The sequence below is a fragment of the Nicotiana tomentosiformis genome, chromosome 5, assembly GCF_000390325.3.
Source record: "Nicotiana tomentosiformis chromosome 5, ASM39032v3, whole genome shotgun sequence".
NCBI classification, from domain to species: Eukaryota; Viridiplantae; Streptophyta; class Magnoliopsida; order Solanales; family Solanaceae; genus Nicotiana; species Nicotiana tomentosiformis.
The window spans coordinates 124742257-124765591 of record NC_090816.1 but is presented as its reverse complement, the minus strand read 5'-3'; the positions used below and the strand labels follow the sequence as shown (position 1 = coordinate 124765591).

Genomic DNA, 23335 nt, shown 5'->3' with positions numbered 1-23335 from the left:
GGATCCAGATATTATAGTATAGCACGTGAGTTGTCAGTGCGGATCCAGATATTATACTCTAGCACGTGAGTTGTCCGTGCGGATCCAGATATTATACTATAGCACGTGAGTGGTCCGTGCAGCACGTGAGTTGTCCATACGGATCCAGATATTATATTATAGCACGTAAGTTGTCCGTGCAGCACGTGAGTTGTCCGTGCAGCACGTGAATTATCCGTGCAACATGTGAGTTGTCCGTGTGGATTATAGCGCTTGGGCTGTAGGAGCCCCTCCGGAGTCTGTACACACCCACAGTGAGTGCAAGTACCTATTGAGTGCGAGTGCTGAGTGCTAAGTGACTGTGGTCCTGAGAGGATACATTTGATTTCATTATTGTTGCACTTCAACTATCATATATCACTGTTCTAGAAATTTCTGAGAGATATTATCTTATGTTTCAGTTGAACTTGATATAAAATTACTGTTTTGGCCTTAAGTGTTGAACTGGAAAGCATGCCTACCTTATTATGTTGGAAATTATTGTAATTGGACTCAGTTGTGAAGCTCGTCACTACTTTCAGTTCTTTATTTAGTATTGTTACTTGCTGAGTTGGTTGTACTCATACTACACCATGCACTTCGTGTGTAGATCCAGGTGTTCCCGAACATAGCGAGTGTTGATTCTTTTGCATAGTTGATTTTCCGGAGATTCAGAGGTAGCTGTCGTGTTTCGCAAATCTTGTCTCTCCTTCCCTATCTCTTTATTTACTGTATTTGGTCTCAGGCTATTATAGACCACATTTTTCAGACTTTGAATCATATTAGATGCTCATGTACTTAGTGACACCGAGTTTTGGGAGTGTTTATATTTGTACTTGTGAGATTTTTTCCGCTAAATTTAATTATTATGTTTTCAAATTTAAAAGATATGTGATTTATTGAGATTGTTGACTTGCCTAGTATTGAGATAGGCGTCATCACGACGGGTGAGATTTTGGGTTGTGACACTTACAGTAATTAAACTATTCCTACCAACAACAAACCAATGTTCTCCTTCTCACTTCATAATCCAAGTTGTTACAAATTTGACAATGACGCACAAGAGCATTATTCACTTATTGAGCCGCATTTCATTCATCTTAACCATCCTTCCAACTGTACAATTTACAGGAATATGCCCTCCCTCCATTTCAATCCCTTCATCATCATCATCTTCCTCATGAACATCAATTGCTAATATATTTTCATGTTCAACCACCTTAATCTGCGGAACGGTCTTTTCACGCTTAAGAGCATTCTTTTCACTCTTCAAACTACTGACAAGGTCAGAAATCCTTGGATATAGCAGATCAACGTCCCATTCCTAAAATTGATATTTTTTACCCTATCAAATCAAATGGGAAAAATAATTTATTTGTAAAATTAAAAAGAGGTGAATCTATGGAATTCATCTTACCTTAGTTTTGGAATATTTTGAGAAATGTCGACCAAAATTCACCAGAGTTACAATTGTAAATTGACTGGCAGCCATGCCGCAGTGACAATTCTTTCTTGACCCAAAGGATGCACTCTACCCTTGACTCATTTTTCTTCAATTTTTTGAGTAATATTTTTCGGAAGAAAAAATTGGGGTTGAAATGTGATTAATTTTGTTTTGAGATGGCAGGTGAAATGGGTAATTTAAAATAGATCAAATAGGTTAATTTGAGCGGGTCAAAAAAATATGGTTGAAATGTGATCAATTTTATATTGATCACATGGCCGGTTAAATGAGTAATTTTAAATGGGTCAAATGGGTAACTTTAACAGGTCAAAAAATATATGGTTTGGGATAGGCCACGTGGACATATTTTAATTTACTGAACAATACGAGCTGTCTTCTGTCACCCACTAATCGCTGATAAGCTTCTTTAATAGTTTATAAACCCTTAACCCTAACCCCAACCCTTAACCCCAAACCACCCCAACCCTGGACATTCAACATAAATCAATAGGCTTCCTTAATGGGCGAATGTTAACTTGAGGGTTCGTCCTCAACTCTTATTACGGTCGAAGGTAAACTAATGATCAAGAATTCACTAAAATAAGGATTACACCACGTTCGACCTTGGTTTTTTAATTTTATAGAGTTTAAACATCTTATTAAACATAATGTAACATTTAAAGTTATTATACATGGCGGTGTATTTTATACCATTAAGAGTTGGTCATTCTAGAACATGTAACAACTCAAGAAGCAAGACCTCTAAGTATAAAAGTGTTGTCAAGTGAAGTGTTGTCAACAAGTAATGTCTCTAAGTATGAATGTTGTATATTGAATATCGGATTGTAATATCAATATGTGTTATTATTAAGCAATGCTATGATCCATTATAATAGGTAATTAGTCTTCAAATTACAATATTGCCTTAACATTATGTTGTAATAATATCCATTGACTATATAATGAAATTTGTTTGCTTAGGTTGATATCGATATAATTGATACGTTATAGTAATCCATTTTATCCAATTCAAAGTTTGCAATTTGCTGAGTTAGATGTTTACTACTTTAATTTATTCACAAATAATTATCATTTTTTTTATTTAAGTTAACTGAATTAATACTTTATACTAACAAACAACTAATAATCTAGGAACTACCCTTATGCCTTCCAATTTATGACTGATATACCATTCTTAATTCTTTACTATGAATTCTATTGGTTTACATTTATAATGGATCTATAGACCACCAGTGGGGTAGACTATATATTGTAGGTTTTATTCATCAACTCTTGTGAAATTTTTAATTCATTGGCGGGAAATTTAAATAATTGGAAGACTGAAATTTATATCCCCTAAGTTGTATGTTTCTACTAGAACCTCTTTATTTTGTTTTGGGGCCTTTTTCACTTAAGTGTTGTCAAATGGGGGAAAAAATAACCAAAGCATAAAAATAAAAAATAGGGCAACAAAATTTTAAAAAGAGAACTTGCTTGTACCAACAATTATTTTTTTCACTAAAAAGGCTCTAACTCCATCATACGAACTCGGAATTCGACAATTCTTGTTCCTACGAGTCACAAATAATAATATGAACCTAGTCATTTAATCGAATCTCAATTTGGAGCTCATTTTCTCAATGCGATACCCATTTTGCTCGTTAAACAATTAACTCATATTTCACGCTAAAAACTCAATCGCGACTTGATGAAATTAGACCAAACTTTCCAGACCACTCCTATAATTCATTATCAAAATCCTGGAAGTCTCGAAATCTAATTTCGATCTTTATAACTAAAAATGGACCTTTGGACCATTACATGCTTATGCTAAAAACACCAAACTCTTTCAAAAACTCTTTCATAACTCATTCGAGCCCATGGGACCCTAACCAAGTATACTAACAAGTCCCATAATATAACAAAAACTTAGTCGATGCCTCAAATTATATTGAACAACACTAAAACACGAATCACACCCCAATTCAAGCCTTTTCAAAACTAACAAATTTTAAATTCTACATTCGATGTCGAAACCTATCAAATCAACTCCGATTGACATTAAATTTTGCACACAAGTCATAAATGACATAACTGAGTTGTTCTAATATCTAGAATCAGATTTCGACCCCGATATCAAAAAGTCACCCCCAGACAAATTTCCCAAAAATTCAACTTATGCCATTTCAAGCCAAATTCTACTACTGATCTACCCAATTTTTCAGGGAATTAGCCTCTTTGTAACCTCAAGTGTAGTCCAGATAATTCTCGACAAAGGTATGAAGACGAGAAACGTTATAACTTTACGCTTAATAGTCAACTCTAGGCATATCTTTGCCTAAGCATTCTTCCGAGTGTGAATGTTCAAACCTCCCATATGTACGCACTTGTGGTGCGCAGTTATCACAAATAATTAATGCAATTAGTGCCTCCATTGAGTTAAAATAAAATACTCACATCAACCAGGTTGCAACCCTGAAACAATTTGCTTACGAGAACTCCAGTCCCCCAAATTCATAGAACACATGAACCACCGTAACTGATCACAACTCCAGCACTCGAATGATTATCACATCCTTCATGCACGATCTTCTCGCTATGAATACTTCCATAATTCTTCTGTGCCGCATAGCGATAATTGGAATATCAACATTCTATCACCCAAGTGAGTACCGCAATACTGATGAACATATGTAATTCAAAACACAAAGCACCTTCTGAAATACGCAACCTTCTCAGGGATTACCGAGCAGTTATAACATTAATCTACATATCTAAAACTGACCATTCTGTCCAGAATTCGTGACCTTCCCTTCAAGAATAAACTGCCACCTTGTACATGTAAATCTTAATCCCACACAACACACCATATCTATTATGCCATCATGTGACAAGCACGAAAATCTCATTATCAACTCTGAGTCACCAGCGAATTACATACTCGGTCAGTTATAAACCTTCCTCTTGCTTCCTTCGAGGAGGAAATCATAATACACACATATTTCTCATGCCGGTAGGACATATCCAGCTCAAACCATGATAGAAACCACCAAGGACACTTTGAAATCCATTTGGACACAACCAAGATATCAGATTGAATTCTTCAAAATTCGACTAAGCCACGCATGTCACCAAATCCAACAATATTGCCACCAAAACATCTGTAAAGCCTTACCACATCATAGGTACCCAAGCTCTAATCATACCATTACCAAACTGGTCCAGCCTACTACACAGTCGTCCTATTTTCTTTGAGTTTCTTCTGAATTACCATCGAGTTGACACTTCTCCTTGTCATAACTTCACGATCCTTACCCAAAGCTCATTATAAGACATCTTAACATACAACTACACTGCCCTAAGGCCCATAAGCCATTGTATTATTCTTAAGCACCATAAACTACCACAATCGAGACACCCACTAGATTCTAACGATATACGAATCCAAAAATCCAAAACAAAATGAAGAAAACGTCCATTTTGGTCATTAAGTTTTTGTCGATCCATCACTAAAAGTCCACACCAAAACTTGCTTGCACCAGCAGTTATTGTTTTCACTAAAAAAGCTCTAACTCCATCATAGGAACTCGAAATTCGACGAATCTTTTTCCTATGAGTCAAAAATAATAATACGAACCTATTTGTTCAATCGAAATCAATTCGGAACTCATTTGCTCAATGCGATACTAATTTTGCTCGTTAAATAATTAACTCATATTTCATGCTAAAAACCCAATCACGACTTGATGAAATTAGACCAAACTTTCCAGATCACTCCTATAATTCATTATCAAAATGTCGGAAGTCTCGAAATTGAATTTCGATCTCTAGACCTAAAAGTAGACTTTTGGATCATTACATGCTTATGCTCAAAACACCAAACTCTTCCAAATATTCTCCCAAAACTCATCCGAGCCCATGGGACCCCAACCAAGTATACTAACAAGTCCCATAATATGACACAAACTTAGTTGATGCCTCAAATTATATTGAACAACACTAAAATACGAAGCGCACCCCAGTTCAAGCCTATTCAAAACTAACAAATTCTAAATTCTACATTCGATGCCGAAACCTATCAAATCAACTCCGATTGATCTCAAATTTTGTACACAAGTCATAAATGACATAACTGAGTTGTTTCAATTTCAAGAATCAGATTTTGACCCCGATATCAAAAAGTTAACCACCGGTCAAATTTCCCAAAAATTCAACTTACGCCATTTCAAGCCAAATTCCACTACGGACCTCCAATGAATTTTTCGGACACATTCCTAAGCCCAAAATCACCATACAGACTAAGTGTCTCATTTCACTCCGAAATCCTTCCGGACCCAAACCAACTAACCAGATAAGTCATAAAATAACTGTAAAACATAACTTGAGCAGTAAATAGGGAATGAGGTTATAATATTCAAAACGACCGGCCGAGTCGTTACAGTAAATCTGTTTTGTTGGAAGTATTTTGGATCATGTAATGTTGTACTGGTGTAATGTTAAATTTGTTTAAGTTATTAAACACGCTATTGAGTCTATTACGCAACCAAGTAGATAGTTTATTGATGGATCCAATGTCTATTACGCAACCTCTGGGTTATGCCTGATGCAATGTTATATTTGATCAAGTTATTAGTACTAGACACATTGTCTACTACGCAACCAAGTAGCTAGTTTATTACTGGACACATTGTCTATTACGCAACCAAGTAGCTGCCTGTTGTAATATATAAGGAAGTGCTAAGGAAACAAAAATTACAGCATCAACAGTTAATAAGCAGCAAGGTAGTTTTATTACATAGAGGTAGATGTAAATACCATAAATTACTATAAGTTTACCCAAAATGAATTTGTCCCATGACCAACACAACTTGAAATTTCAATTATAAAACTAAGAAGGGTTCATCCTTCCCTAAAGATATCAACTGCAAATGTTTCCATGAACAACTTCATTCGCTTGTCATTAAGCTGATCCAACGATGTATCAGTTAGCAGGAAGTCAATAACCTTCACTGCATATGCTCCACTGCTTTCACTACAATAATCAAAGACACAATTAATTATTAAATAACCAGAAGAATGAGTAAAACATAATGGATGGTACATTTAATTTACCTTTGCTGAATGGCTGGCACATCAATAATACGCTCCCAGGACCATTTTTTTCGTAAGCACATCTTGGCCTAAGTATGCAAACAAGCCAGTTTTCATCAAAATCCTAGGCATCATGAGTGCGAAGGGTTGTACCAGTTCTTCTAGTTTACCATCATCACACAAACTAACATTGCTATTGTAAATTTGAATCAAACCCTCTGCCAAGTGGAAAACAATAGACACAAAATACTTGTTATCAATTTGCCACACACAGTACAACAACTTAGCCTTGTACCACTCCACAACCCCAGATTCTGGAATACTTCCTTGAGGATATAACATCAGGAGTGTAAGGAACAAGTCTTGACAAGCATCAACTATCTCACAAAATTCTAAAGCATTTCCCTCTTTACTGGTAACCTTCTTGATCTTATCCAATGCAGTGCACATGTTGTTGCATAATGCAACATCATTAATAACACGACTACGAGCATAAAGGCGTGGACGTTTTATGTTTCGTACACGCATCAGTGCCAAAATTTCCTCCACATGCTAAATATTATAAAAAAACTGTACGTTAAATATGGAGCTACTAAAAAAAGAAATACATGCAGTGATTAAGGGACTTACAAAAATTAAAATAGACTGGTTAGCACCGCACAACTGCTCAAAAAACCTAACCATAGCTTCCAGTCAAGAAGTTTTTGGGAAACTTCTCCTTTTTATCAAACCATTCACAAAATAGTTTCTTATCTTCCTCAGAAACTTGTTTGAGTATGTCTATCTTTGGTTTCTTTTTCTTGCTCTGTTTCAGCTTCCTCACCTTGCTTGCAAAAATTGGAGCATTCCTCAATCTGCTTTGCAATCTTGTAACTCTATACCAAGGTGGCTCAACTACTTTAGAAGGGCTTTCATTTTAATTTTTCATCTCCCCAAGGATCTTCAACACCTTATCCAATTTCTCATTCACAACCTTCAACTCATCGCTCACGTCTGTATCACTTGGCTGAGCATTGCACATCCTGCATGGTCCTCCTCTACCGATATCAGAAAAAATACCAACTAGTGGTGAACCAAGAATACTCCTACCCAAAAGGTCATCCTGAGCAATGTCAGCTTCATCATTAGTCTCCAAGCTCACTGCACTAGGTGCCTTTTTAATGGCAGTCACCCATTCCAAATCAACTGCTAGCTGGTCTACTATAGGATCCGCTACCTCATCGTCATATGGTACCAAATTCTTCATATAGTCCATATCCATCTCACGTAGGGTAGGAATAAGGTAATGGTGTACCTCCTGAAATATATCATAGATATAAGTCATTAGACAAGCAATACAAAATAATTGACACGAGGTCTATGATAATCTCCAACTTTGGTTGATTCTAATCTACTGGTGGAGTGTTATTACACTCCCTACCACACCAGGGTCATCAACTCTCTACTTAAAGGGATCCCAATTAGGGTTATGTCACTTTCTTGTTGTGCCATCTCAACATCCTTGGCAGCGACATAAGTACGATATTTGATTTCTCGGCACTACGACCAAATAGCATAATTGCTTCGTATGCTCATGCCTATATTTTGTCTTGAACCAAAAAGTATTAATTTTTGTCTGTAGTAAATAAAATAATAGTACTCAACTGCAAAGAATTTTTGAGAGATTTGTTTTTAATACTTACCATGAATGCCCATGGGAAGCCGTACATAGCATAACTAGCCGATTTGGACTTTTTACCAGAGATATTGTTTTCCCTCCTCTTGATCACATATGATTTGTACATTAGAAACATGTCCTTCTTAAAGTATTCAATTGTAAGCTCAAAACTCTCCTTGCCCCATGGATATTTCATGAAAAATTCCAGATTGTTAGCCATACGAATCCACTTCTTATCGACGCGCGCTATGTTATCCCTTGCAAGAAAGACTGAATGGACAAACCACACCAATGCAATTTTAAACCTCTCGACTGTGTCAAACCTCTTGGACTTCAATTGTTTCAAAAGTAGCTCTGCATCCACCCCTTTCCTGCTAGATGGCAAACTTTGTCGCAGAATACTTGGCCATCATCCATCACTTTCTGCATAGCTTCTTTACTGGGCTTGGCACCACAGTTCAATTCAGTCATCATAGAAAATTCCTTCAATCCAAAGTGATCAGGCTTGTCTCCAACTTAAAACCACAACTCGCGTTTCTTCACACAATAAATTCGGCGAATCAACAGGGAATGGCCAAGTTGTCCATTTAACTATGTCCAGTGCTCTAAAAGTTTTGCAAACTGACCAAAACAACTACTATGAAACTTTTCCATCAATTTAATTGTTCTAGGTTTATCCTTGAACTCGTAGAATACATTGATCCTATACCTCACACTTATCTTGGTCGGGAAACGTCTATGCTTTCTTAGAAAAGTCCTGAATTTGTATTTGGATGCGTCGATCACCCTTACAAACATAGGAATTGACAGAGAATCCTGGCCACCTTCAACTGCTGCATGTGTTTCACTTTCCAATCCATCTTCACTATCTTCAAGTTGTTCATCATCTCCATCATCATCATCATCATCTTCTTCTTCTTCTTCTTCTTCTTCTTCTTCTTCTTCTTCTTCTTCTTCTGCTACATGTTCTTCTTCTACTACATCTTATTCTTTTTCTTCTTCTTCGTCTTTAATCAACCTCTTGAGCATCATCATCACCATTTTCATCATCCTCCACACCTAAAGCTTCATCATCACTGTCCTTTTCTTCTTCAATAATTGTTTTTTCAGAAATCTATTCTTTCATTTGAGTTTGTGTTGTATTTATGTCAAGTCTTCTTCCCCCTCCTCCTCATCAACACCTTATAATGCTAACCTCATTGAAATAGAATTTTTACTAACATGTATGTCCTCGTCAACTAATCTAGACTTTGATCTTGTTCTTTTTTACTTATAGACTTTGATGGCTCTTTATTCTTTTTTCTACTATCACGCTTAGAAATCTTAGCATTTCCTTTACTAGGAGAAACTTTAGAAGTATCTACATTTCGTTTTCTAGTAGCAATTTTTGAAGGCTCAACAATTGCTTTACTTGGTGATGCTTATTTTTCTGTATTTTCTTTCATGTTTGAAGGTTGTGAATGATTTGAAGGCTTTGTCAAAGGAATATGCTTCTTAGCATCTAATTTCCTCTTCATGTTACCCATATGCAAATATGCAATGTCATATTTAATAATTTTAAACTTATGACCAGAATAAGAAAAATAAGCCCCAATTTCAGTAAACATCTATGATTAGAAAACAATCGACCACAGGTTTATCAATAAACATTAGGTCAGCGGTTATGACGAAATTCTAAAATACAAAGCACACAGGTAGTCCAAGAAGCAAATATAACCACCCACGCCATATAAGATATGGTTATTCATAACCCAATAGATCTTGAACATGCATATACACGAATCACTCTATAAAATCCGTAATAAAAAATGTAAGAAACAGAAAAGAAGAATTTAGAATTTACCAAAATTAACGCGTTCTGAGCTTTAATACAGTGTTTGATGGGTCTATAGAGACGATTACACCCAAAATCGAAGCTTAATTCTTGTCCCTTTCTGCCGGAAACCACCTTGGTTGATGGGGTTCAGTGACAGAGAGAAGAGAGAGTAGAGAGATGAGAGAGAAATTGGGCGGAAAAATGAGACAGATGTAATGTTTTTCAAACTTTATATGTGACCCACAAGTTTTTAAAATGTTTAAAACGCTAGTAATGGCTTTTGTGCAACGTCGAAAGGGTCCTGATGTAGTGGGATCGTTTGGATTGTTACAAAGAATGTTGACTGTTTGACAACATGAAGACTGCAATCTCGACTTAGAATAATCAAATGCCTATCACGAGTCACATAGGCACCCCTACCAGGTAGAATAGTTATATCAAAACAGAAAACTTTGGATATTTTTCTTAGAAGGAGATGAACTAGCTATAGATTTGTATGTAAGTGTATGATAGGAATTAAGAGAAAGCTGACATCCAATCAATAAAGTATCACTTCGGACAATTAGACCGAAAACACTTCCTGATGTCGAATTCCAAAAACCAAGAAGACCCCCACCAAGACGTGTAAATGGAAGAAATTTTACAACTGTAGAACAAACCTTGGGCTTGACAAGACAACACTCGCGGCTCCCTTTTAAGATGAATAATGCGGCTAAGCATGCATATGTGGTGGATGTGCCGATGGATGGAGGCGGCTGCATGCTGCATCTAAGAGTTTAGTTCCATAAGACTGAATAACATGGCCTGAAACGAAGTAAACTCACTTTGCTTAACACAGGGCTTCGCTCTAACGCTCGTTTAGTAGACAGCGAGTGGAGTGCATAAGCCACTGAACCATATCAAAGAACCTACTTTCTTTCTGGCTTTTATACCCAGGTATAAAGGGATAGACAGTATAAGAAAGTGCAAAACAATAACACATACCTATCACTTTTTGAAGGTGTGGAATCCTCGATTCATCTGACTCAAGGAGAAAAGTAGTGATGAGTTTCACGCGCTCTAAGCCTGGCCCATGCAGCGAATCTGGGACCACATTAACATCCTAGAAGACAGGAAACAAGCCCTCATCCAAGAACAAGAAGACCTAATTGTGGGTGTTGTTGGGCAGAGCTCATTGTCAAAGGATCGTTTTGCTGGAATGCTTGCTTGAATATAGCTACTCCCATTAAAAGAAATTTTTCACTCTATACGCTCAACAAGGCCGAGACCAAGTTGATGGGTATTCCAAGGAAGATCAAAGAAGATGAATGCAACTCGCTGCCTATTTATTTAGATTTTTTGGCGGTAGGTCAAAACTCTTTGGTCTCCATGTTCCGGTCCCGGAAGAAGCTTATTTTTATCACTATAAGGCATAAGTAGTGAAAGAAGTAGACCTATAAAGGAATTTAATTTAGGCGGGTCAGGGCGTGGCTTGACCCTGTGTTGTCCCGGGTTGGGGACCTTTCTTAGATTTGGTGAACTCATGTCGCGATAAATTAAACTCCGTTCCATGCCCCTCTGCTTGTCAATCACATCAGAAAGTCGTTGGGGATTCTTTCCCCATCAGTCATGGATCCTCACCTTAGACAGTTTCATTTGGTTATGAAAGAAAGGATTTATCCCTAGCATTAAGGTCTTTATCAAGCACTCTTCTAAAGCTGTCTTCAAGCCTTCATATTCAACTTGCTGCCTCATCTACATAGCATGAACTCGCTCGAAGTGCTTTCTCCTACTATGGTGAAGTTTACCAAGAACTCTAAACGTTCGGAGTGCCGGTTCTGTTTCAGAAGAAGCATGATGGTAGTTTAAGATTTTACATCGATTATAGAGCGCTAAACAAAGTGACCATCAAGAACTCTTTCGCATTCTTATCTAAAAAAGAGCAAGAGGGCGGTTCCCTCAATTGTGGCATCACCTTCATCATCCCTAAGATAGGTTGATGAGCTTTTGGACAGCTCGTCCTTCAGAAATACAGGATAATGATGATTTTTGTAATGAAGGATCTAGACTTAATTGGGACCAAGCAGAAACAATTCTATACGAAGAATTAGGCCTTCCTGTTCTTGAAGGAGGGCCCGTAGAACCATAAATACTATCCAAAATAGCGAAGGGTGCTTGATAATATTCCATTCCTTGAAAGCCTGTGGCCTTCTTCTTATATTATGGCATCTTGTCCAAGCGAGCGGTCATGTAAATTCTTTGTCTATTCGGCTCTTTCCTTTAATAAGAACAATTACTGATTTAACAATTTTCCAATCCAAAAGAAATTGAGAAAGAAAATAGGAGGTCACTTGACCAATTCAAGTGTTGAGGAGGTCTTCTTGACAATTCCTCTCGTGTAACTTGCCCAAAAGCTTTTTACTACTTAAAATTCCTATGATCAGTTTTGGGCGATTTGCACAAATAGCATCATTTTACGCCATTCTTCTTTTTCCTTCCGTCCCACCCCCGCATTCATCTTATTCCTTCCGCCCCTCTTCTGTGTCCCCCCAACTTCATCTTCTTCCCGTTCTCCTTCCCACATTCTTCTCCCACACGCCTTATACAAAATTTACCCATCCATATTCAAAATCTATAATCTTTCCATAAAACTAATACAAATATGAAACAACAAAGAATAACCAAAACAGAGAACCCGCTAAAGAATTATTGACGGACCTCGCCGGAAAAAGCTCATCTCTTTCGCCGAAAGAGAAGAATGGGTTTGGTTAGTACGAAGTACCTAAAAAACCAATCCGAATAAGATGGCATTAGATCGATTTTGTGCTTTGTTTAAGATAGTAATAGTCATAAAATTTGGCTGAAAGCGTTGTGAAATTTCTGTCCATAAAAATGGAACTGATTATAGACCCCCAACCAAATCCTCATCCTGTCCAAGAACCTCCATTTTGAATACTATTTCAAAAATTTGTTGAATTGGTGTGATGATATATTTGGTAATTTTTTTCTTTTGTAATGGAGGCAAATGTGATTTAGGGTAGAGAAGGGTGTTGAATGGTGGAGGAGAGAATTGGAGGAGGAGGAGGGGATGTGAAAATTAGGTGGGTCCATATTATTTTAGGAAATAAAAAAAAATAATCTAATTTTAGGTAAGCAACTCGCGTCCTAGAGAGTGCATTTCACGCAATGGGGACTGTCATGGTCGGGTATTTAGTTGATCTTCTTTTGTGAATAAATAAAGTATCTAGCTGGAAATGGCCTCAGTTGAGGTGTTGAGTTGATCGTTGAGGACAACTTAAAGGGGCCGTTTATGTATTTCGCCATTAACAAAACTTGCCTATTTTTTCATATCTTTAATTAAGTTCTTTTATGTTCAACACATATTATCAGTCAATCTCAATGTCCATTTCACCATCTACATCAAACGATTAGTTTTATCTAGTTCAACTGTTCAAGCAAGACAAATTGAAATCAACATCGGTTTGGAGTAAAAAATGAGAAAAAAACCACAATCTAAGCACTTGCCATTATGAAAGAAAATCAGAAGGACCAATATGTAGCAATAAAATAGAAGAACTAGGAAAAGATTGAGTATTATGTTCCCAATTGCTTAAACTTTTTTCTGGTATCAACTTTGTGATAATTATTATACAAATTATTCAAAGATGTTTGAATGACTATAATGAAAATGATGAGAAATTTCCCCTATTTATCCTTAAATTTTAACTTATAAGTGTTAATCGAACGATGACTTAGATAACATTAACCGGTATAAATAAAAATCTAATAGTTCATCATGTGGAAAAATCATAAATTAGACCATGCAGCCAAATTATTCCATAAATCCACATTCGCCGCCAACTTAAATTTTCAATTACTGTCCCTTTTCTATTTTCTATATACAAATATACGATTTATCGTAAGCTATAAATATTCTTGTAAATTTTATTTCTTTCATACAACAATTCACAATTCTTTCTTAATTCTCTATCGTCATATTCCAAACTCATATTTTATGAAAATTTATTTTAACTCTCTAAGTTGCTGATTGGAATTTACAATTCATATTTTAACACCTCTATTTACGTTCAATTTTTGCAATTTAGGACGATGCATTTGATATGTTATTTGTTCTTATTTGTTTTTTTACAACGACAACATTGTCTTGTTTATCTTCTTCTCTTAAGAGGATATAATATGTTATTTTATGATATTGAGGATTAAAGACTTATAATGAAACGACATTACACGATATTTTGTTTCTCAAAAAGTTAACAAAAATTAGGAAATTATTTAAATTTAATATTTATCGGTAACCAATCTGAATGGCAAACAATAACCAACGCAATTTGATTATAAAAAAGAAAAAACTCATAGGATAAAGGAATTAATGACTCGAGATATCTAAATGAGCAAAGAACTCCATGTAAATTATGTAAGAATTTTTAATACACATTTGAACGTGGTCATGCAGGAACAAGAACCTTAATTCGACATAGCTATTAAACTTTAAATGGAACACTCTTGAAGAAAATTGTTACAGTATTTTGTTCATGTACAAGGTACATTAATTATAAACTAGTCATTTGTCAAATTGGTGAACTCCATTATTTTTTTATTTTATGCTTAATTAACAGTTTAGACATAATATGTTACCTATCCATCCACTGAACTGTTAGTATCGAGACAAGTTTAGAATGTTGGCTGAGCACAAACCAACCTTCTAACCGACTACATTAAAAGCGAAATTCTCAACTTCAAATACAATGCGAGCTGGAGCGATGATCCTAGATATGTAGTTAAATCCAATGTTGCTAGATAAACTTTGAAACATTACTTGATCAAGTGAACTATAGGCAATCTTATAGGCCAAGTAGTACTAATATATAACATGAGTCCCCTAAACACATGTTTAGGCACTGTGTATAACTTGTCAATAGATAAATAAGAATTTATGGTATGCCCACAACAAGTACGTAAAGGCTAAAGCGCACGCCAATAAATGCAAGATTATAGAACTAATTGATGCAAAAACTATAAAAATATTAAGTTCAATAAATTAGAAATCCAATTTCGCATTTACGCAAATGTGACCATGTCAGGGTACAAAACATTGCTAAAATCATAACTGCCACTATTGAAACAAGTGAGACATGTTAATAGTATGTTTGACCAAACTTCTTTTGGGGTCAAAAGTATTTTTTTTTTAGCCAAAAGTATTTTTGGCCAAAAATTAAGGTGTTTGGCCAAGTTTTTGAAAAGAAAAAAAAAGTGTTGAGGAGAAATCGAAGCAGTTTTTGAGAAGTAGAAAAAAATAACTTCTCCAAAAACACTTTTTCTGAGAAGCACTTTTGAAAAAAATACACTTAAAAACAGTTTTCAAAAACTTGGCCAAACACTAATTACTGTTCAAAAGTAATTTTTAAATTAATTAGCTAAACACAAACTATTTCTCCCCAAAAATACTTTTAAAAAAAATACTTTTGAGAAAAATATTTTTTTCAAAATAAGCTTATTTTAGAAGCTTGGCCAAACATGCTATAAAGCGCTAATCACTCAGAATTCTGATGGCGGTTTTAATCTCACAAGTCTTTTGATTCTGTCTTTCTCTGTATTTTCGAGCAACCCCTTCAAAGTAGAAAAGATAAATATATTAATTGATGAACATTTATGACATAATAAATGAAATAACAAACTCAAGTCTTTTGTAATTTATGCTATTGCCACTTATAACCAAAATAAAGATTAACTATTCAAGTATATTTTTATTTGTATAAATCCAAGCAAAATTTTCACAATAAAATAATGTGAAAACGTACCTTACAAACAATTTCATCTAAACACAAGCATATTTTCCCGTACTTGTCTAGGAAAAGACGTTCACTTGGGGGCTTTCCACATGCATCTCTCACAATTGAAGTAATTACATAGATTACTTCTGATACTTCAAAAGAAACCACAATATTAAATAATAATCGCATCAAAACTTCAATAACTTGGACAATAAAAATGGTTTTTGATTCGCTAGAATATTCGTGTACAACAAGAAATATTAAATAGCAAGTCACATGTCATTAAAAATGATTTTGGAATGTGTTAGGTGTACGACCAAAGTCTCACATTAGTAACTGAAAAGAGACCGGACAATATCACACTATGCTAAGAATATATTTGGACTGGTTTAGCCCAACAATTGGTATCAGAGCTCAGGTTCGGCGGGACGAGTATATCGACGGACGACGGCAGAGTAATGTTGTGGGGCTCGGTTTACTTCCCTTTACGAGCTCAGAGACGCACAAAAAAAGAAGCTAGTTCCGGGTTTCGGTTGCCATAAATATTCTAACGGAGTGAGTGGCACATACTGAATCTCGAAAATTGACATGTGGATTGTGGTAGTGGCCATGTGAAGCTTGGTTCAAGAGAGAGACCCGCAAATTGTGGTAGTGGGCCACGTGAAACTTATTGGATGTGCGAACAAAGTTCTATATTGGTAGATGAAAAGATTGAGAACCTACATATAAAGTATAAGAATCTCTTAATGATACGAGGTCTTTTGGGGAAAACCATGCATGCTTAGTCCAGAACAGACAATATCGCACCATATTAAGAGTAACTTTGGACTGATTTGAGCCCAACACAATGAAATGAAGCACAATAAATGATTAATACGAAGCTTAATATACTTACAAACAAGTTCATCGTATTCTTCTTTGCCAACCACATATATGCTGACACCTCCTAATATTGTGTATACCACATAAACTGATCTGGAGAAGAAGTAAAATTTTAAAACATAAGCTATGTAAAAATAAAGAGTAAAGACTAGTTGCAAATCTTCAAAAATCTCCTTAGCTTATTTATTGTATTGCTAGAATATCGATATCATTTGGTTATATTAATACCATATTAAATAGAGTAACTAATTTACAAGCAATCAATACTTAATTAATCTATTAAATTTTATATCGTAAAATTAGGCAAAAAAATTGTTTAAAATTTACATACTTGTGACAAGCTACAAGAAGCTCTTCATTTTTGACCCCTTTAAGATTTTCTGCTCCCAATCTAACTAAGAAAGACCGCCAATGTAGACTTTCTTCTGTTGGAACTCCATTGAAACTGCATGCAAAGAAAAGGATATGAATCGGATTTGTGCTTGATATAAATTAAATGATTAATTAATTCTTTGTTATTTATGAAGAAGAAGAGCTGCATAGTAGTTGCTCAATGAGAAATACGAATAAAAATTATTAGTATTAAAATTGATGAATGACACATAAATCACTTATACCCCATTCTATTGTTAAATTAAAGTTCATGTCTTTTTATTTGTTAGATAATTTATTTTTTTGGGTGAGGTGGACCGATAAATATAAGGGAAAGGGAGAAGAAGAAGAAGAAGAAGAGAGGAAAACCATAAGATCGAACTCCTTACAAATTAAGATTAAGCGTATAGTGGAGGAGTTATGAGCTCCGATCCACCGCTATTTTCAAAGTTACAGATTAAGATAAGTGATTTAAACTATCAATACAATAAGAGAACTGTATATATTAAATGTTCACAAGGAAGAAAAACGAAAAGAAAGAGAAGTTTATTTCAAAATAGTTATCGTAAAATAACATTCAAAGAAAGAAGAGGTTGAAGTTAATTACCGTTCCACAAGTATATTACCCTCAGAATTGGCGATCAGTATAGCAAGCAACATGTTGCTTCTTTTTGTTTTTTCTTTCGAAAGAGAAACAAAGCAACAAAAACTAGCTGAAAATTAAGGAAGGAATTGTCGCGTAACTTTTTATTTAAGCTTCTATTTCGGATCAAAGTATTTCAAATAAACAGAACAAGATCAAGTCATGAGCAAGAGAGTAGGAAAATTTGTTGCGTTAGATAGGTATACTCTATTTCATTATGGAGTGCAAAAATATTACAATTGAATTCTATTGGTCAACGAACTACTGATTGAGAGACAAATTGATTCACTAATTCGCTATGAAATGCTCATATTGTACTTCTTTAACTTTGATTGTATCAAATACAACTATTATATACATTCTAAAAAAAATACAACTATTATGTATCTTTTGGCTCGTAAGGAGTGAAATTAAAAAGAAATTGAGTTTATATGTGAAAATGAGTGTAGAAAATGTTCAATATATATATAAAAGTCTTTCTTAATTTGAGTCATAAAACAAAAGGCGTAAAGTTTGAGGACGGTGAATATTGATTATATATCACTAACTCAATAAAAGAAGAATCCGTAAAATAAAACTCCTAGATTCTTAGTTATTATCCTACTGTGGTTGTATGAGGATTTCTGTAGGAATATTTTATGAAAACTATTGTTATTAATGCCACCTACTGAAAACAAATAAGTAACATAAAAATATTTTTATCATGATTTTTTAAAATTTATGAAGTAACATAAATTGAAAAAAATGACGCTTTTAGTCTTCTAGAAATTTTGGAATAACGTGGTCGGCCTATGATTCCGAAAACAATTGTAAGTGACAACATAAAGCCAAAAAAGTTTAATATTGGGTTACTATTTTTGAAAATAAGTAACTTAATTTATATAAAATATAATGAGTTGTCATTCGTTAGAATATAATCTGACTTCAACTGTTCCATCCTTATTGTTTTAAGTTTTCTCTTAGCCAATTTAAACTTATTGTACTATAAATAATTTTACTTTATTATTATATTCTAAGAGTTTTATCTACTTAAAAAATAACTTATTTTACGACGATTAGTTTAAAAAATAATTGAATTGGATCTTTTGCTATAGCTAAGTTTAAAACGTAATCATTTTTCCTTAATTCTAAAGGAAATAATGTATTTTTCTGCAAATTCTTAGTATTGGTTTATTCTGAGTTTCAATTATGCAATAAAAATTCTATTCTTAGAGGGTAAATATTTATCTGACATTTCACTTTGGATCTTTATATTTGAAGAATCACTAGTGTTATTAACTATTGCTAATCACCTCTATCTCTTCTAAGTTTTGTTAATTATTTTTTCTCATTTTTGAGTATCATTTTTTAAATAATATTATTTGAGTAGGAAAGTAGTTCAACTATAATAGTACAAAAAGTAAAAAATAACCATTAAAAATCCATCATTAATTGACACCGTGACGTTTAACTATTTATCATTCTATATTGCAGTTATTTAGATTTCAAATAGTAATTGACTTCTGATATAAATAAAATAGCACATTCACAATTCCTTCCACGTTATTTAATTTCAAGAGTATTTTGACAAGTAATACGTTCAACATGCATTAAGTTCGTTATTAAGGTAAATTAATAAAGTCCTAAATATTACTAATACTTACACAATTCAAATAAGAAAATATTTAATAATCAAAAGTTTAGTTGATTTTAAGATACTAAATATTAAGTTAATAATTAAATAACTTTTTTATCCGGTGTGAAATAAGTTTTAGATGGTAAAAAAAGCGAACGACGTTTCGCTAATAGGCTTCGTACTTTTAATATAATACAGATAGATAGATAGATAGGTACGAGTGTTGCGCGTGTACTCTATATTAATAAGTATAATACTTTAAAAAATCATAAATGTTATTAAATTATGTATACCTGACTTGCAAAATTAAATGAAATATGCTCTTTTAATACAAATATTTAGAAAGCACTTTATATATAAATTAAGTTAAAGAGTATAATTATTATGAATATTGTTATAATTTTATCTAATTATAGTTTTTCGAATGTGTACCTATATTTTGGTATATAAATTTTATAGAAAAGGTTTTTGCTTAAAGGGTAATGACATACTATTGTATATCCAAAGAATCAAACATAAAACACTCGCGTCGGAATATTTATATATAAAGAATGTTCTTACGTGAAAATTTTCAAGACATGATACTTTTACATTTTCATCCCATTCGAGTAGACTTTTAATGGTCCGTTCCTCTCATAAATTGCTAACTATAGTTGTTTAATCATTGATATCATGTGATAGTTATTTCACTCCAAATGAAAATAACTTCATCATCCGTATAACAACTCTGACCAAGCAGAGCGTCTCTGTCACAAACTAAAAATCAACCGTCGTGATGGCACATATCGTGAAACTAGGCAAGTCACTACTCAACTATCTCAACACATTAACAACTTTTAAAAATATAGGCAGAAACATTTAATATTTAAGAAAATCCTTTTTGGAACCGAAATAACCCGCAACACAATACAATTTATTCCAAAATTGGGGTATCACCGAGTACATGAGCATCTATGTCAGAATACAGTCTACTACAGTGTCTAAGGAGTAACAAAAAAGCTGAAGTACAGATAAAGATAATGAAGGAGAGTCAAGGCCTGCGAACGCCATGCAGCTACCTCGATAGTTTCTGAGATCCTGTCTCCTCAATTAGCAGCCGCCGTAACCGGAAGTACCTGGATCTGCACACGAGGTGCAGAGTGTAGCGTGAGTACAACCAACTCAGTAAGTAACAAGCCCAAACTGTGGGCTGAAAGTAGTGACGAACTCAACCGACACAATTCAATATAGAAAATAATAGTACAGAAATGTAGACATGCTTTCAAGTTCGATAGATATCTTAAAATAGTAAAATAGATCAATCTGAATGATATGAAAAATATAACTCCTCTATTTCTACTATGCCAATGCACATGTTGTATGTGATGTATCATGCTGACAGCCTCATGTGCTCACACTCTCAAACGCTCAATCACTAGGTACTGTATATTGCCCAAAACGGCCCAGGGAAGATCCATCCCGAAATATATACATCACTGACCATCAGTCACCCAGTATCGAGTAGGGCAAATTCAGCCCGTGGAGAAAATCCATCTCCAGGTATAAAATACTTCGGACAAGATCCATGTCCAGGGAAGATCCATCCCTCAATAATATCAACTGCGCTCACTGGGGGTGTGTACAGACTCCGAAGGGGCTCCTTCAGCCCAAGCGCTATCACAAATCAGTATAACCGTTGAGGCATGCAACCCGATCCCATAAATGTCACTCATAATCAGGCCCTCGGCCTCACTCAGTTATCAATCTCTCCAGTCTCTCTCTTACGGGCTCACAATGTCATGATACTAGCCCGAAAATAATGATATGATGTATCAATAATTAACAACAGAGATTGATATATGATATGAAATGAATGAATATGACTGAGAACAAAATATCAATGAAATCAGTAAGACAAGAGTAAGAAACGACCACTATGAGTCCCAATAGTATAGGCATAAAGCCTAAACATGATATCTAGCATGAGTGATAACTCAATTACTTTATGACATGACGAAAACACGAATATCAACAAGATAGAACCATTAGACAGTGATGTGGAATTGACCAGGTCACAATTCTCACGGTGCACACCCACACGCCAGTCACTTGGCATGTGCGTCACCTCAATACCAATCACATAACACATAATTCGGGATTTCGAACCCTCAGAACCAAGTTTGAAAGTGTTACTTACCTCAATTTTGGGCTAAACTCTACTCCAAAATGCCCTTGCCATTCAAATCGGTCTCCAAACGTCCCGAATCTAGTCACAAGCAGTACAATACAATCAATATAAGCTAAAGGAATCAATTCCACAAAAAATATGAAATTATAGCCAAAATCCAAAATTGGCTCGAACCCGTCCCCGAGTCCACGTCTCGAAATCCGACAAAAATCACCAAATCCGACAACCCATTCAATTACGAATCCAACCATACTAGTTCCACTCAAATCCGACTTCGAATCGACATTCAAATCCCAAAAACTCATTTTATGAAATTTCTACAATTTTTTCCAAATTTCCACCTCAAAATACTAATTGGATGATGAAAACAATGATATATTCATGTATATTAACCAAATCCGAGTTAGAGTCACTTACCACGATGAATTTCTTGAAAAACCCACGAAAATTCATCACAAATCGAGCTCTCTAGGTCCCAAAAATGAAATAATACCCTAGGCCTTGGTTATATAGTACATACTCTGACCTCCCAATGTGAGGTCCGCACATTTCCAAGTTCTGCGGTCGCACAAAAAATTGTGCGGTCGCACTTCACAACTTCTCCACTACTAGGCTTCAGTTAATTGGACATAACTTTCTCTACATATGTCCAAATAATGATTTCTTTACTTTTATAGAAACTAAACACGAAGGGCTACAACTTTCGATTTTGAATTATCTCCAAATTCCTTGTGAATCAAAAGATATAAGCTTCCGAAGTCGGACCAACGAACTTGCAGAACACCCTAAAGTGCGGCAATAGACAAAATTGTGCGGTCCGCATTTTTCCTTGGCGGTCCGCACATTTTCATCTGCTGCAGCACTTTTTCATCTGCTACAACACTAAAAAATGTGCCTCAACACATGAAATTGTGTGGTCCACACTTCCAACATTCCAGAACAACATCAGAGTGCCGAAATGCCCGGACTCGCTCAAAACTCACCCTGAAACTCACCCGAGGCTCCCGGGACCTTAACCAAAGATACCATCAAATCCTAAAACATCATACGAACTTGGGAGAACCCTCAAATCATCTCAAACAACATCAAAACACGAATTCTCCACGGATTCAAGCCTAATGACCTTTGAAATTTACAACTTCTACAAACGACGTCAAAACCTATCAAATCACATCCGATTGACCTCAAATTTTACACACAAGTGATAAATGACCCCACAAACCTACTACAACTTCCAAAATCAGAATTCGATCTCGATATCAAAAATTCAACCCCCGGTCAAACTTTTCAAAAATTCGACCTTCGTCATTTCAAGCCTAATTCTACTCCTGACCTCCAAATCACATTCCGGACACGCTCCTAAGTCTAGAATCACCTAATGGAGCTAACAGAACCATAAAAATTCAAATCCAAGGTCTTTTACATATAGATCAATATTCGGTCAATTTTTCCAACTTAATCTTTCCATTTAAGAGACTAAGTGTCTCATTTCACTCTGAATTCTCTCCGGACCTGAACTAACTAACTCGATAAGTCATATGACAACTATAAAGCACAAATGGAACAGTGAATGGGGGAACGGGGCCACAACTCTCGAAACGACCGACCGGATCGTTACAATCTCTTTTCATTTAGTCTATTGAATGTTCCCAGTTCCCACGTTCATGGCAAATCTATTATCATAACTATGACATGAATAATTTTTAAATTATAAATATCTCGAATCTTAAGAATTCATTTTTATTTTTTAGGTATCAGCCATGATAATCTTTGTGGTCTAATAGCTCTTCTCTCTACAGGCAGAGGCATATTATTGGACTGATTCTTGAGAAGTGCAAGTCTAAATTACATATTATCTT

At 34.9% G+C, this 23335-nt stretch overlaps 2 protein-coding genes across 2 annotated transcripts in view; both read right to left on the bottom strand.

The window, feature by feature from the left end:
• LOC104089167 (U11/U12 small nuclear ribonucleoprotein 31 kDa protein) overlaps positions 1–23335 on the bottom strand; it is a 129161-nt gene that overhangs the window by 22299 nt on the left and 83527 nt on the right. The window lies entirely within an intron of this gene.
• LOC104085693 (uncharacterized) lies at positions 15041–17814 on the bottom strand. The gene is made up of 5 exons (XM_009589792.3): positions 17659–17814; positions 17011–17124; positions 16693–16772; positions 15825–15949; positions 15041–15633 (listed from the first exon to the last, which is right to left on the bottom strand). Exons 1-5 carry the CDS (start codon positions 17709–17711, stop codon positions 15562–15564), a joined length of 444 nt encoding a protein of 147 aa, XP_009588087.1. The 5' UTR covers positions 17712–17814; the 3' UTR covers positions 15041–15561.

Coding starts and splice junctions, on each gene's coding strand:
- LOC104085693 (XM_009589792.3), bottom strand. CDS start 17,711: ATGTTGCTTGCTATACTGATCGCCAATTCTGAGGGTAATATACTTGTG. Junction 17,125..17,658: donor GGTAATATACTTGTGGAACG/GTAATTAACTTC, acceptor CTTTGCATGCAG/TTTCAATGGAGTTCCAACAG. Junction 15,950..16,692: donor AGAATACGATGAACTTGTTT/GTAAGTATATTA, acceptor TTTCTTTTGAAG/TATCAGAAGTAATCTATGTA.